Raw genomic sequence first — 12,940 nt, 5'->3', positions numbered from 1 at the left:
GAATAACCACTTCTGAATTATTCCATTTGTGAACAGGATCATTCCAGAACAAGTGTGCCTCATGCAGTTAACTCAGTGAATAAGACCATGTGCACAAGAGACTAAAAAGCTTGGACTTTACATGGGAGTGAAAACTATTCCATTTATTGGAAAGCTAATGCAGGAGAACATGTGCATTATCCTACTCACTTTCTACCCAAAAACATAGTCATTGAGTCCAAATATAGTTTATCCAGCAGCAAAATAAAACCCCTGACCTACCACTGCCTTGATCTAAAGTGTTTTGATGATTACAGATTTAATAGTAATTTTCTAACCAGAAAATTAGAGCAATGTGCTGTATCTTACATAAGAATTCACACTGAGAATTTTCTGGTTCACATACATAGTTAAGCTTACCATTCAATTACAGGTTTCCCTCGCTTTATGCAGGTTCTGCATGTGTGAATTCACTCTTATATGATGACCCTTTTTATACCAAAAATTCGTTATATGCGAGGTAAATTCACTCTTAGGCAGTTGGTGTGGTAGAAGCCTGCAGTCAGCTGCTCTGCGGTGCATAGTGGGAGTGACCCACACCAAAATATATTCTGCATGGATCTGTGTTTTGCACTTGTTGTCTGCGACACGTTTCTGTAGTTGGTAGCATTATAATAGTGCCCTGTGCTTGTGTATACTGTCTGCTGTTGGCGAGTACCAAAACGTCTTGTAAAAGTGATAGAAATGGGTCAGGGGGTCAGTACAATGGAGGTCTTGGAACATGTCCCTATTTGTTACATTGTAAAGTGGGTTCCCTTTTATGCAAATTTGAGTTATGGGCCGTTTTCCAGGAACACATGTACTGCATGAAGTGAGGGAAGCTTGTATACATTATAGTTGCAAATAATACACCTCAGGCTTCTCCATGTCTAAAGGTCAGATTTTTTTTATGAAGATGGGTCCCTAAAAGAGGTTCAGAAGATTAACGAAATGTATGCTACTCTTCAGGAAGAATTGAAGGTGAGTCATTAAACTAAAAAAAAAATAAAAATAAAAATTTGTTGTCTGGTTTACGTTATGTGGTACTGGAAAAAGAAGTGCTCAAATGGGACTGGATTTTCATTTTTACAGAAATACCTTTACAGTAGCCTGGCAGCCCAAAGCTATTAAATAGATTTAAACATAAAATTGCACCCTGTTGTATTGCTACTAAATGTAAAACAGTCTTACTTATGAGTAATAAGCCTAGTGTAATATGTGCCAAGTTATGCAAATATAAAGGAATTGGAAGTCACACAAAAAAAAACGCCTGCTTCCACATGCGATCTCCCAAAACAAACAAACAAAATGAATTAATGTGATCTATTTTAGTTTGTTACTGACATGATTTTCAATCACAGTACTGAAATGACTCGAAACAGAAACTAACAGCTGTTAAGTTGTCATAGGTTTAACAGAACACAAGAGACCCGCATGTGAAGGGAGTACAGAAGTGAAAGGGCACTGAAAAGCTTACAAATCCACATATAGTTTTGTTTTAAATTTTGACATTCATATGTAGGAAACTGGCAATGGAAAGAAGAAGGAGATTAAGCTAGGAATTCTCTGTAAAACTTGACTGTCCATTTTAAAAAGGTTTCTAGTGATTAGAATTAAGAGAATGAGTTCTTTTCATTTTTTTCCAGATATGAAAATAATCTAGCTAAACAACAGCCACAGTTTCTTTTCAGCTCATACCTTTCTCAAATAGCAGCAGCTGAGTCTGAATTCAACTTGTTGCTCAATACAAGCCTACAACTTCTCCCACAGTGTAGGGTGGTTTAGAGATAAATCCCATTCTTACAAAAAGGGGGGAATCTGAAAGCATTCTCAAGTATGAAGGGTATCTATTATTGTTATTTCAAACTCCTATGATAAAACACAGCAGTTTTCCTTTTCTTTATCCTACTTATCTGCAGAAAAATATGATACCAAGCATATCCAAACTAATCTTAATGAGAAGCAAGGATGGTTTTGGTGACATCTTTTTTTGAACCAAACAAGCTTTCAAGCACAGAATACCTTATTTCAGGTCACTGTTTCAAAGCTTATCAAAACATCTCTTCCTTCAACTATACAGTCAGTTCAATAAAAGGCATCACCAAAAAAAAGACAAGTCCCCTCACTTATCACCTATTTCCTGGACCATCACAGCTACAGTGACACTCCAGCCTTTCTACAGATTAAGATTTGTCTTTCTACACATTAATTGTACTTTGGAGTGAGTGAACAATAATGTATTCACATGGAAGACTGGGTTGTTTGGCTGTCATTACAGGAACTATGAAAGTTTTTGTAGTAGATGTGACTTCTGTGATTGAGGTAGTAGATAAGCCTTCTAAATGGGTTTCCTCTCAGTTTGGGTATCACCTAAAACTGAATTGCACAAACTTTAGTATCAAGTAAAATCATAGTAATGCTTCCATATACTTGAGTAATGATTCAGTGTAAAATCATGAAGGTTTAGAATTTGAAGATAGCGACATGTGGAAATTTTGCAAAAGCAAAACTGGTAACAAATTCATTCCCACTTTCTAAAATTATCAAGTGACTACATTACCTTTATAAAAACTGACCTTGGAAAAAATAAGTTAGTGGTTTATAAATGTTTGTTTTTTTATCATAACTAGATGCCAGAATTAAAGATTGTTAAAGAACAGTCTTAAAAAAAAAAAAAAAAAAGCAACTCAAATCTGTACCCTCTAAAATACTTTCAATCCTTAGAAAAGTAATATATAGATAATAGATTCTTTATTTAAAGTTCTTTATAAACTACTATAGGAAAATCCATTATTCCTAGTCTATTAAAGTATATAATAGCACCTAAATCTCTGGAAATAGTCATTCAAATTTGTCTGGATAAGCACAACAAAAAGTAGTTGTTAAAATTGTTAAAAATAGTAGAACAAGGAGTAGTAACATGATATAGTATATATTCCTACACTATATATACACACAACATACAGTCCAGAGACTAGTCTTCCAAGGAAGTATATGTCCTGTTTCTTGGAATTTCAGAGATTTCATAAATTTCATAGAAATCAGGGCTGGAAGGGACCTCATAAGATAATTGGGTCCAGCCCCCTGCCCAAGGGGCAGGAAGTCAGCTAGGGTCAAAGGATCCCAACAAGATAAACATCCAAATGTTTCTTAAAAGTGTCCAGAGTAGGTGCTTCTTGGGGGAGTCTATTCCAGACCTTGGGGGCTCAGGCACTGAAGAAGTTTTTCCTTACGTCCAGCCTAAAAGAGTCTTGCAAGAGTTTGTGACCATTGGACCTTGTCATCCCATGGGGTGCTCTGGTGAGCCAGGTGTTCCCACAGATCCTGATGCATGCCCTTTATGTACTTATAGGCTGCCACCAAGTCACCCCTGAGCCTGCGCTTCTCCAGGCTGAAGAGTCCCATGGCTCTCAGCCTCTCTTCAAAAAGCCTGTTCTCCTGCCCTCTGATCATGAACGTGGGCTCTCCTCTGGACTCTTTCCAGCTTCTCCACATTCTTCCAGAATTGTGGAGCCCAGAATTGGATGCAGTACTACATCTGCAGCCTAGCCAAGGCTGAGTACAGTGGGAGGATGACATCCTGGGTCTTGCTCAAGATGAATCGGTAGATGCAAGCCAGAGTTTTGTTCGCTTTGCCAACTGTGGTAACGCATTGGTGGCTCATATTCATTTTGTGGTCAATCATGACCCCCAAGGATGCTTCTGGCTGTGGTAATAGCAAGTGTAGCACTGCCGGGCCTATAAGTGTGAAGCAGGTTCCCCCCCCCACTTCCTCTCAGAGGTGGAATACCTTGCATTTCTCCATATTGAATGCCATCAGGTTTTCATCTGCCCAGCTTATTGAGGTCAGCCTGGATCAGCAGCCTATCCTCAAGTACAGATACTCTTCCTCTTTACAACTTAAAAATCTACTATAACAAACTATCTGTGACTAGAAATTAAAGATAAAGTATTTTTCAGTTATTGTTTGCCATTTCAATAATGTACTGTTCAGTACATTTTCAGCGTTTTGTATTACTATCCTCAGTTTTATAATAGTGGACTGTTTTTTTAACAATTTTGTATAATGTTTTGTTAAACTGGAAAAAAAGCTTTTTTAAAACTATGCACTTAAAGTTTAATAAATTATTACAATTCATCATTACAAATAACTCTCTCTTGCAGAAAACATGCACTAAAGTAGAAGTTAGTGAACGAACAGTAGAGAAACTCTTAGCAGAAGTAGGCCAGCTGAAACAAGAAATAAAAAGGAAAAAGGAACAGATACAAACTTCAGGTAACATGAAAAGATTTTTAATTTCATTAAGAGGTTTTACATTTGTGTGGTAAAACTTGTCATCTTAATAGTTAATAGCACTATTCAAAATAGTTATTTTCACCTTTAGGTGAAAATAGCAAAAAATATAAATCAATCTTTCAGGCTACATTTATCCTACTGGGAAATATTTCCCCACAATGGAAAGTTGAAGGGACTATATTAACAAGTTACCTACAGCTGTAGTTTGCCACTATATATTAAGCTTCAACCTGTAGAAATGAAAACTGTACTTATAGAAGTCATTAGCAATCTGACTATGTACAGTATTCCAATGATATATTTGCTAACCATTGAATTCATGGAAAATACCATGGATACTCAAGTTTATCCATCAGCATGGAAGTCACTGCTTTTTGACACCTACCAAAAGGGAAAAGTTGAATAATTCCTTGTAGTTGCATACCTTTTACTTCCTTTTAACTTCTCATCAAATTCAGTGACCTATACGATAAGATCTAGAAATAGTTTTTAAAAAGTCACCTAAAAATTACAGGAGATAAGCACATGAGACATTGCTGGTTTAAAGTAATTAAACCATTGTTTCTCTGTTTTATTTTTAAATTATTCAGGTGAGAACAAAAGTGGTTCCAATGAACCACCAGAGAATATTTTCCTTTGTCAGGCTTTACAGACATTTTTCCCATATTCTGGACTGCAGACCTGTATTGTTTCTTTACAAGGCAGACCAATACTTGAACACTGCTGTAACACTGACCACAACATTAACATAACAAACAAACTGACACTCATGCTAGAAGACAGTGACTTCCCTGAAGCAGGAACGAAGCAGTTGACTAAGCGTAAAGCTAGAGGGACCACAGCCGGACCAAAATCATTAAAGAAATCACGGCCATTGAAACTCCATCAAAAACTACTTCAAGGAGACCAAGAAGACAGTGACCAGGAAAGGAAGATTACACTAAGTGGGACTGAAACAGATGAGGAGGCATTGGAGAAACTGAAGGACACTGATGAATATCCACATTCACCAACTTTCTAACCATTTGACACCAAATGTGAGATATTCCAAATGATGATTTGCTGCACCAAAAGCCACTGCCAATATATTTACAGTGCTTTATCAACCAGGAACATTATGGGACAAAAACTAAATGTAGTTACATTTTGTAACGTTTTTAAAATTTAAGATTTTATTTTGTTTAAAATGCACGTATTCTACTTTTGACATGTGGAGTGGAGTCCAGATTATATTCTCTTCCTCAAGGTTTACACTGGAACGAAAAAGTAATGAAGCAAAGACTGAAAGTATACACAACACTGAAATTGGGACATAACACACAAGCAGACATCACACTTGCCTCTTCAGGTAACTGGTGCTGAAGAAAGCCAGTGCCAGATTGTAAATTATATGATATCTGCCACTGTGCAAAGCCTAGAGAACCAAAGCTACTAACTGGATTGCGTTATTCACCTGCACTGCTATTATCTAGTGTCAGTATACTAGAAACAGCAGATGAGAGGAAATGCAACAGCTTGTTTTCCTCACGCTTCAAGTGAGACTCCTCCTGCTTTACAGGATTAATTTTAGTATAGGAAGTGACACACAAGTTTTTGAAAAGTTTATGGCAACTTTTAAGTTCTCATTATTGTAGACATAGAGAACTCAGTGTGTTCAGTTTTAGTCTGTTTGCTCAGATAGTAACAGTAATGCAATACACTTGGCATCCCTCCATACAAAAAAGAGATGGGGGCATCTGTTATAAAAACAATGTTAGTGTCTTAAATCCAACAAGTTTATGGTATTAATGAGTGCATAAACATGAATTATAAAATAATTTTATTGTTGATTTATGGAGACTTTAGCTAACTTATTCTGGATACTTGATATTGCAAAGCTTTGGGTCATTGCGAAATGATGGGTCCTTGTATACAACCGGCATAAACCCTGGAAAAAAAAAAAATCAGATTAGTTTCTACATAAGGAAAAAAAAAACCCAGTTATCTCCAAAAATTAAGTTCACAGCTATGCTTACCAAGTGCTTGTGCTCTTTTAATACCTTTTGAAATCTCTTTCTGTTTCTTGTCACATAACCCTGTAAAGGCAAAGAACTGATTTTTAACAGCTTATCTCAGCAGCTCAGGCTAATTTGCTAACCAGTGTCTAAAGTCTAACTAGTGAGGACTCCTGCAGGCTTTTATAAAAACTCTGTGTGTCAGTCTACTTACACAAAATTATTATATGGAGTTTCTCCTCCCAAATCATGAAGTTTCTCCAGTTGAATGTTATTTACTAAGCAGATTCATATGAATTTTTATATTAAGATTTTAGCTTTAAGAACCCTTTGGATAAATGACTATAACAAATATTATTTGGTGCTAAATTGATGCAAGACTACATTAGACTTACCAGTTATGTGTCTTCCATGTATGCAACCAGTATATGGAGAAACAAACTGGGACAGAAGCTATTGAAAAAGACAGAAAACATTAGTGAAAATGTTCCTGAAAACCAAACAGGTAACTTTAAATATAAAAAGTTTTATTGTAAAAGTTGTATTCTAACACCATCATATCCTTCCTATTTCAAGACATCATAACTTACCTCAGAAAATGTCACAAGAATAACCTACTGCTTTTCAACCAGAATTTAAAAACCACATACACTAATTTGATGTTCATATTAAAGTTTATACCAATATAAAACCTAAATAGTCAATACATTAGTCCAGCACTCAAGTTAGGAAGTGCCAGAATTAAGTCTGTCCTTGCAACCTTAGTAGTTCTCCCTGTGCATAGGCATTTGGCTATTTTTAATTATGTGAACATACGTTTTTTCCCTGCTCCTGCTCTATTCAGTGCAAAGCATGGATTGAAGCTCACTAAATGGTAGCTTAAGTTTTCACTATTTTTGCTCTTCCTTATTCAGTGTGGTCTTGTGTATTTATTGTATCCCAAATCCAACTCCAAATAGAGAATTATTTGTTTCTTCAAATTCCATTGGGCTTTACTAAAATAATTTCAAAAATTAAAATCTTCAACACCTCTTGAAGCTCGGTGGCATTAAGTCCCCTACTTCTGTACACAGGAACTGAAACATAGGCTAAAATAAGCATCTAGTACAGGGGTGGGAAAAATGCAGCCCACCAGGCCGTTCTATCTGGCCCACGGGGCCTCTAAGAAAACTAGAAAATTAATATTTATCTGCCCCTTACTGCCTGTCACGCGGCCCTCAATGGCTTGCCAAAACTCAGTAAGCAGCCCTCCGCCCAAAATAATTGCCCGCCCCTAGTCTAGTAATTTTGGACAAAATTTGAGAATTTTTATTTCACTTACAGTTTTGTTCAGAACACAGAATGGCAAATTCTCAGCACTTGAGATATTGAACATCTCAAGTTGGAAAAAGTGTCCATCCTTGCCCAGAGATGCACAAGGTTACTTTGGCAGAAAAAGGAAAGAGTTGTAGCCTGCACAGCAGCATTCAACTGCCTTGCCTGTGAAAGCATCACTTCTGCCTCACTTGCACCTTTCAGCTTCTGATACAAATGAGGCACGTTATTACAGGCAACAGCATCAGGGGAAAAAAAAGATGACCCTAGGGCTCCATGCAAGACTAGTATGCAATGATTAACTCTTTGCAAAACAAAAAGAACAGCTGAGTCAAGCTTGCGAGTTTCCCTCCCAGACACTGTAAGATAGTATGATCTACTGGTTATACCCCCATCTTATGTCCACTTTCGGCCCTTATTTCCCTGCTCCCTCTCCACTTCAAGGCTTCTATTCCCTCCTTTTGCATCTTTTAGGCTGCTTCCCCTTTCCCCTCTGTATTCTCCAGGTATCAGCAGAAGAAACATAGATTATAGGATAGACTGTAATCAGTTCAACCAAAAAGGCTTATTTGGCAAAATTTTAAGAATTACAAATACAGTTATGGAAAACATCACGCAAGCTTAGCTGTGGAATATGACTGTTTCTAAACTCACTATTTTGTTACACTTTCAACATGTTAACTCTGCAGACAAGTCAGAGGTGTAAAGGGGTTGGCAGTCCAGCTAACAACACACTTAGCCATAGGTTTTATAAATACTGAAACCTTTCATGCGTTGTAATTATCAGCTTGCATTTATGAGTTTTTTTTCATAAAACACTATGCCCTTTCCATTTCCATCCATTTACTTGGTTTTACTTACTTTATTAGTAACCAGACTAACTTCCTGTAACAGGCTACCATATTAAGCTCTTTACATGTTCTGAATGTCAGGACTGACCCACAAAACTAGTCAGGGTCAGATTTTCTAGTTAACATCTACAAGCATTCTAGGATATTTCTTTCTTTAACTGCCCATTAACAGAGAGGGTGATCTTGTGCCTGAATTGACCCAGAACTCTTGCCACCATAAAGAGTATTCTAGAAGAGTTTATCTGGATTTATATTTTTAATGTCATCCTATAATGATGACTGTGCTTGTCAACAATGCAGAGGAAAATAAACACAAGGTCCATTTCTCTTCCTCGTTTTTAACAGCATCTGCAGCAATTCCTGGAGGTAGTGCAAATGGAATAGACAATATAAGTATCAGCCACCACATACTGTCCAATTTTATACCTTTTATTCCTAGGCTACTCTCCCTAGTCTTAAATTTCCCCCCCCCTCTTTCTTCAGCATACCTCCTAAATAGCATGTTCACTCCAAAATAGAGACCAAATAATTGCAGCACAAATCCACTGTAAAGAAACTCACCTGTACATTTTTGTAGTTTACATGTATGCCACACAAGACACATTTCTTAGGAGGTTCTTTATATGGATTTTCCATTTGTATCAGCTAAAATAAGAAATAGATTACCATTCTTTCACAGTGAAAAATCTCTCTCAATTACATGGCCACATTCTAAAGGTAGCATTCTCTAGCTTTTCACTTCACTTCTCCAGAGCATAAACATTTTGTAAAGCTGAAACGAAGACTTAGCAAAAGCACATGCCATTAGACAGTTTTCCTTTGTGAACTCAGACCTTTTCTTTCTTGTCCTAGAATCTGAGAAGCCACCACATTACTGAACAATGCATTTAACAAAATACCATCTCTCTTCCTTCCCAAACTATTGGAGGAATAACTTCTAATATAATAAGTTTATTACTACTATAACAACGGCTAGTAAGGAAGTGTGTTCCTTGGTCCATCCTGAGCACTGAAGGACAATTTTCTCGACTTATATAACATTGGGTGTCATCTACGTAAAAGATGAGTTCTTACCACACAAGCCATATTCTTGTTCTTTATTCTAGTCATAAAAAGAAAAGACCACATATCTATGTACTAGGCCTGTGTGAAGCAGCAAATATTCGATTCGGATTCAACTGATTCAGAGGGACAGTGATTCGAATAACCGTCCTGATTCAATTCGTCCAATCTAGATCCGAAGATTTGTCCATAAACTAAACAGGCAGCAGTCCTCGAGGACACTGTGGACACAGCTGCCTCCAGCTGGTAAATCTGTTGTGATAGGCAGAAGGAAGAGGTGTGGGGGAAGGGGGACAGATCAATGCCCCCACAGTGAGAGAGGGAGGGATTGGGGCTGGGACCGGGGTAAGCTGCCCAGCTCGGCGGGGAAACGGGACTCGGGGAAAGGGGCTCCTGCCACTGCGTGCCACCAGTCCAGGAGAACATAGGAGTGGGTGTGTGCCCCCAGATCTGCGCAATGTGGGGTGGGCTGGGCCAGGCTGCGCTCCAGATGGGTGGTGGAAGACACTGGGAGTGGGGACTCTGCCCTGCCGCTGCTTGTCCAGCTGGGGTAGGATGCGCACAGGATGCGAGTATGGCAGCACTGAGAATGGGGGCTATGCCCTGCTGCTGCTTGCCCAGCCGGGGCGATGTAGGTGCAGCTTAATCTGGGCAGAAGGAGCTGGGAGTGGGGGCTATGCCCTCCTACCGCTCAACAAGACAAGGCAGGGAGGTGCAGGATGCTGCCGCTGCGCTGCCTCAAACAAGCAGTGCGCAGTGGCAGAAGCTGCTACAGCCTCCTTGCGTCTTCCAGACAAGCTGCAGCTTCACCTCGCTGCGCCCTGGCTAGCCGAGCAGCAGGAGGGCGTGGCAGTGGGTGCATGCACCCACATCAGTGAGGGGGCAGTGGCTATGGCGAATTTTAGGGTGGCTGCAGCCCCCCCCCACTGGGCTCTGCGGGGTGGGTAGCCACTGGTAGCACAGCCCTGGCTCCACCCGCCCTGCAGAACGCTGCCTGGCAGCAGAGGCTAGCCTCCTGGAGCACAGCCAGGCCCAGCCTACCCTGCGCAGATCCAGGGGCACACGCCTTCTCCCATGCCCTCCCCAACTGGCGGCACACAGCAGCAGGAGCCCCCCTCCCCAAGTCCCAGCTGGGCAGCTTGTCCCAGCCCCAATCCCACCTCACTGTGGGGGCATTGATCTGCGCCCCCCTCTTCCACCCACCACAGACTTACCAGCTGAAGACTTACCATCCTCAATTGAATCAGCTACCAAAGCTTCACACAGCCCTTCTGTGTACCCTCTCATTAAAAAGGGGGAACACCCTCAACTTACTTTTAGAATCCGCTATACTATCAAAAGTCTTGTCATTAGAGCCGTTTAAAGCAATTAATGGGTGTTCTAGGAAGTCCAGGTAAAGTTTCTCTAGCCTTTTTTTTTTCCTGGGGGGGGGAGGGAAGCAGCACAGTGAGTGAACCAGACCCTTGAGCCTTTGAACATCTCCCCACTTATTTGCTCTGGATTCCAGAAATACCAATCACTGGCAAAATGCCACAAATTAAAGAAGTGAATCCAGCAAGATAAAATATAGTTTTAGAATTATTTTAACCCATATTGTTACTCTGTGGACCTACAGTATCAGAAAGCACTATGACACCATGCTGCCCACATCTACTTACAACATACGTGGTATGTAGAATATATCTAGAATACGCATATGTATGGAACTAATATATAACAAGTGCTTTAAAGCACTAGGAGAGGTTAGTTACCTGCTGATTCTTTCGTAGCTTAAATAGACAGATATAGATATAGCTTCCCCTTACTCTTACATACGTTGCCAACTTATCACCCCAAGGGCTTCTTGAGTGGGTTTTTTTGTTAATATCGTCGTATACACACATGCTTTTTTCCTTTCTTAGCTTGCATATATCTCTAGATCAAGACAAAAATAGATATATCAAGATATCCTGATTTAGACAGACAGAGAAGCTAAGAAAGGGAAAAAAAGAGTGCATGTGTGTGTAAAATAAATAAATAAATAAATAAAATCTCAAAGGCTGTTTATACACATGCTCCAGGAGTGTGTGGGCAGGAGGGAGGCAGGCACTTTAATTAGAGTGGCTCCTAGAACTGGTCTAATTAAAAGTGCCTGGACTGTCTTGTGTATCAGCGTCCCCATGCATAAAAATGGTAGTGGGGCGTTTTAACTAAAGCTTGTCAAATGATCTTCAACTAAAGCCCTCCACTGCCATTTCTCAGCGCACAGGGACAGATACACTGTAATTACAGCGCATCAGAGCAGATTTGATTAATCAAGTCTGCTGGGGCATGGTAATTGCTGAACTCCAGCATGTTGTGTATCTGAGCAGCCTCACTGCTCATATAAGTCCCAAGAAGCCCACGGGCAAAATGTTGCCAACACACCTAAGAGTAAGGGGAAACTTCTACATACAAATGTGTTAGTAGATATATATCGAGAAATACCTATATCTGTCTATGCTAAAAAAGAATCAGCAAATAATTAATCTTAGTTCTTCAAAACCTCCGAGCCATTCATTAGCAACGTCAGCAACAACAACCATGTCTGTTCTCCAACAAAGCCAGACCGTGCACCCTCCAAGAGGAATCAAGAACTCTGGGGCATGCCCAGGGCCTCAGCTCTCTGCTCTATAGCACCCACAATACCTACCTCAAAAAGCATCGGGAAGCTAATTTAGTAAAACCACCAGAGTTTTGCATAAGGAAGCATTCAAGAAAGATGCCCTGCCCACCCTAGAATAATCTAAATGCAGAACAGCAAGGATCTCTTGGGGCATTATCTTGCGCTACCACGTGACTAGCACACAGCGAGGTGAGACACAACAACCTGCAGCGTACAGCCGCCTCAGAGCCCAGGCACAAGCAGCAGGCGCTTTTGCAGCTCTGTGACAGTCCATAGCAGATAATCCACAGCCGCCTCCAGACGCGCGCGAAGCTGATGCCTCTTACCAGATCCTCTGTGCGAGTCACGGGCTCCCGTCGCGAGCAGCGCCGCCTCTGCCACAAGGCTCCTGGAGTCAGAGAGAACAGAGCAAGCCCAGTTCCGCGATCACAGCCTTCAGCTAGCGCGGTGGCGGCTACCGGGCCGGGCCTGGCCCCAGGCGGCCCGTGACCGAGGGGCCAGCTCCCACCCGCAGGCAGGACGCTAGGAGCAACCTCAAGAGACATGTGGGGACGCAAGGCCGCCCAGGGCCCACACCCGCCGCTTCTACTCTCACCTGCGCTGGGCGCCAGGCCCCAACAGAGCCACCCCAACCTCCGCGGCACCGCAGCCACAAGACCTGCCATCTTCTTCCTTCCGCCCGGCTCCCTTTACCACTTCCGCTTCCGGGGACTTCGCAGGCACATGCGCAAATAGAGCTTTTCCCCCTCTTTCCGGCTTC

At 40.8% G+C, this 12,940-nt stretch overlaps 2 protein-coding genes across 4 annotated transcripts in view; one reads left to right on the top strand and one right to left on the bottom strand.

Moving 5' to 3' along the window:
- The window catches only part of ABRAXAS1 (abraxas 1, BRCA1 A complex subunit), a 24,241-nt gene extending 18,097 nt beyond the window's left edge, over positions 1–6,144 (top strand). For all 3 annotated transcript variants that reach the window (XM_006273561.4, XM_019483945.2, XM_019483944.2), the window contains 3 exons: positions 915–999; positions 4,183–4,294; positions 4,906–6,144. In XM_006273561.4, the coding sequence (XP_006273623.1) occupies positions 915–999; positions 4,183–4,294; positions 4,906–5,336 (628 nt within the window). In that variant the 3' untranslated portion in view covers positions 5,337–6,144. The remainder of the gene's footprint in view (positions 1–914; positions 1,000–4,182; positions 4,295–4,905) is intronic.
- On the bottom strand, positions 6,118–12,940 carry MRPS18C (mitochondrial ribosomal protein S18C). The gene is made up of 6 exons (XM_006273560.4): positions 12,776–12,940; positions 12,507–12,568; positions 9,036–9,119; positions 6,705–6,762; positions 6,331–6,390; positions 6,118–6,242 (listed from the first exon to the last, which is right to left on the bottom strand). Exons 1-6 carry the CDS (start codon positions 12,843–12,845, stop codon positions 6,166–6,168), a joined length of 411 nt encoding a protein of 136 aa, XP_006273622.1. The 5' UTR covers positions 12,846–12,940; the 3' UTR covers positions 6,118–6,165.

This window comes from Alligator mississippiensis, chromosome 2 (genome assembly GCF_030867095.1).
Source record: "Alligator mississippiensis isolate rAllMis1 chromosome 2, rAllMis1, whole genome shotgun sequence".
NCBI classification, from domain to species: Eukaryota; Metazoa; Chordata; order Crocodylia; family Alligatoridae; genus Alligator; species Alligator mississippiensis.
Note: the sequence above shows the minus strand (reverse complement) of the source record. Positions and strands in the feature narration are given on the sequence as shown.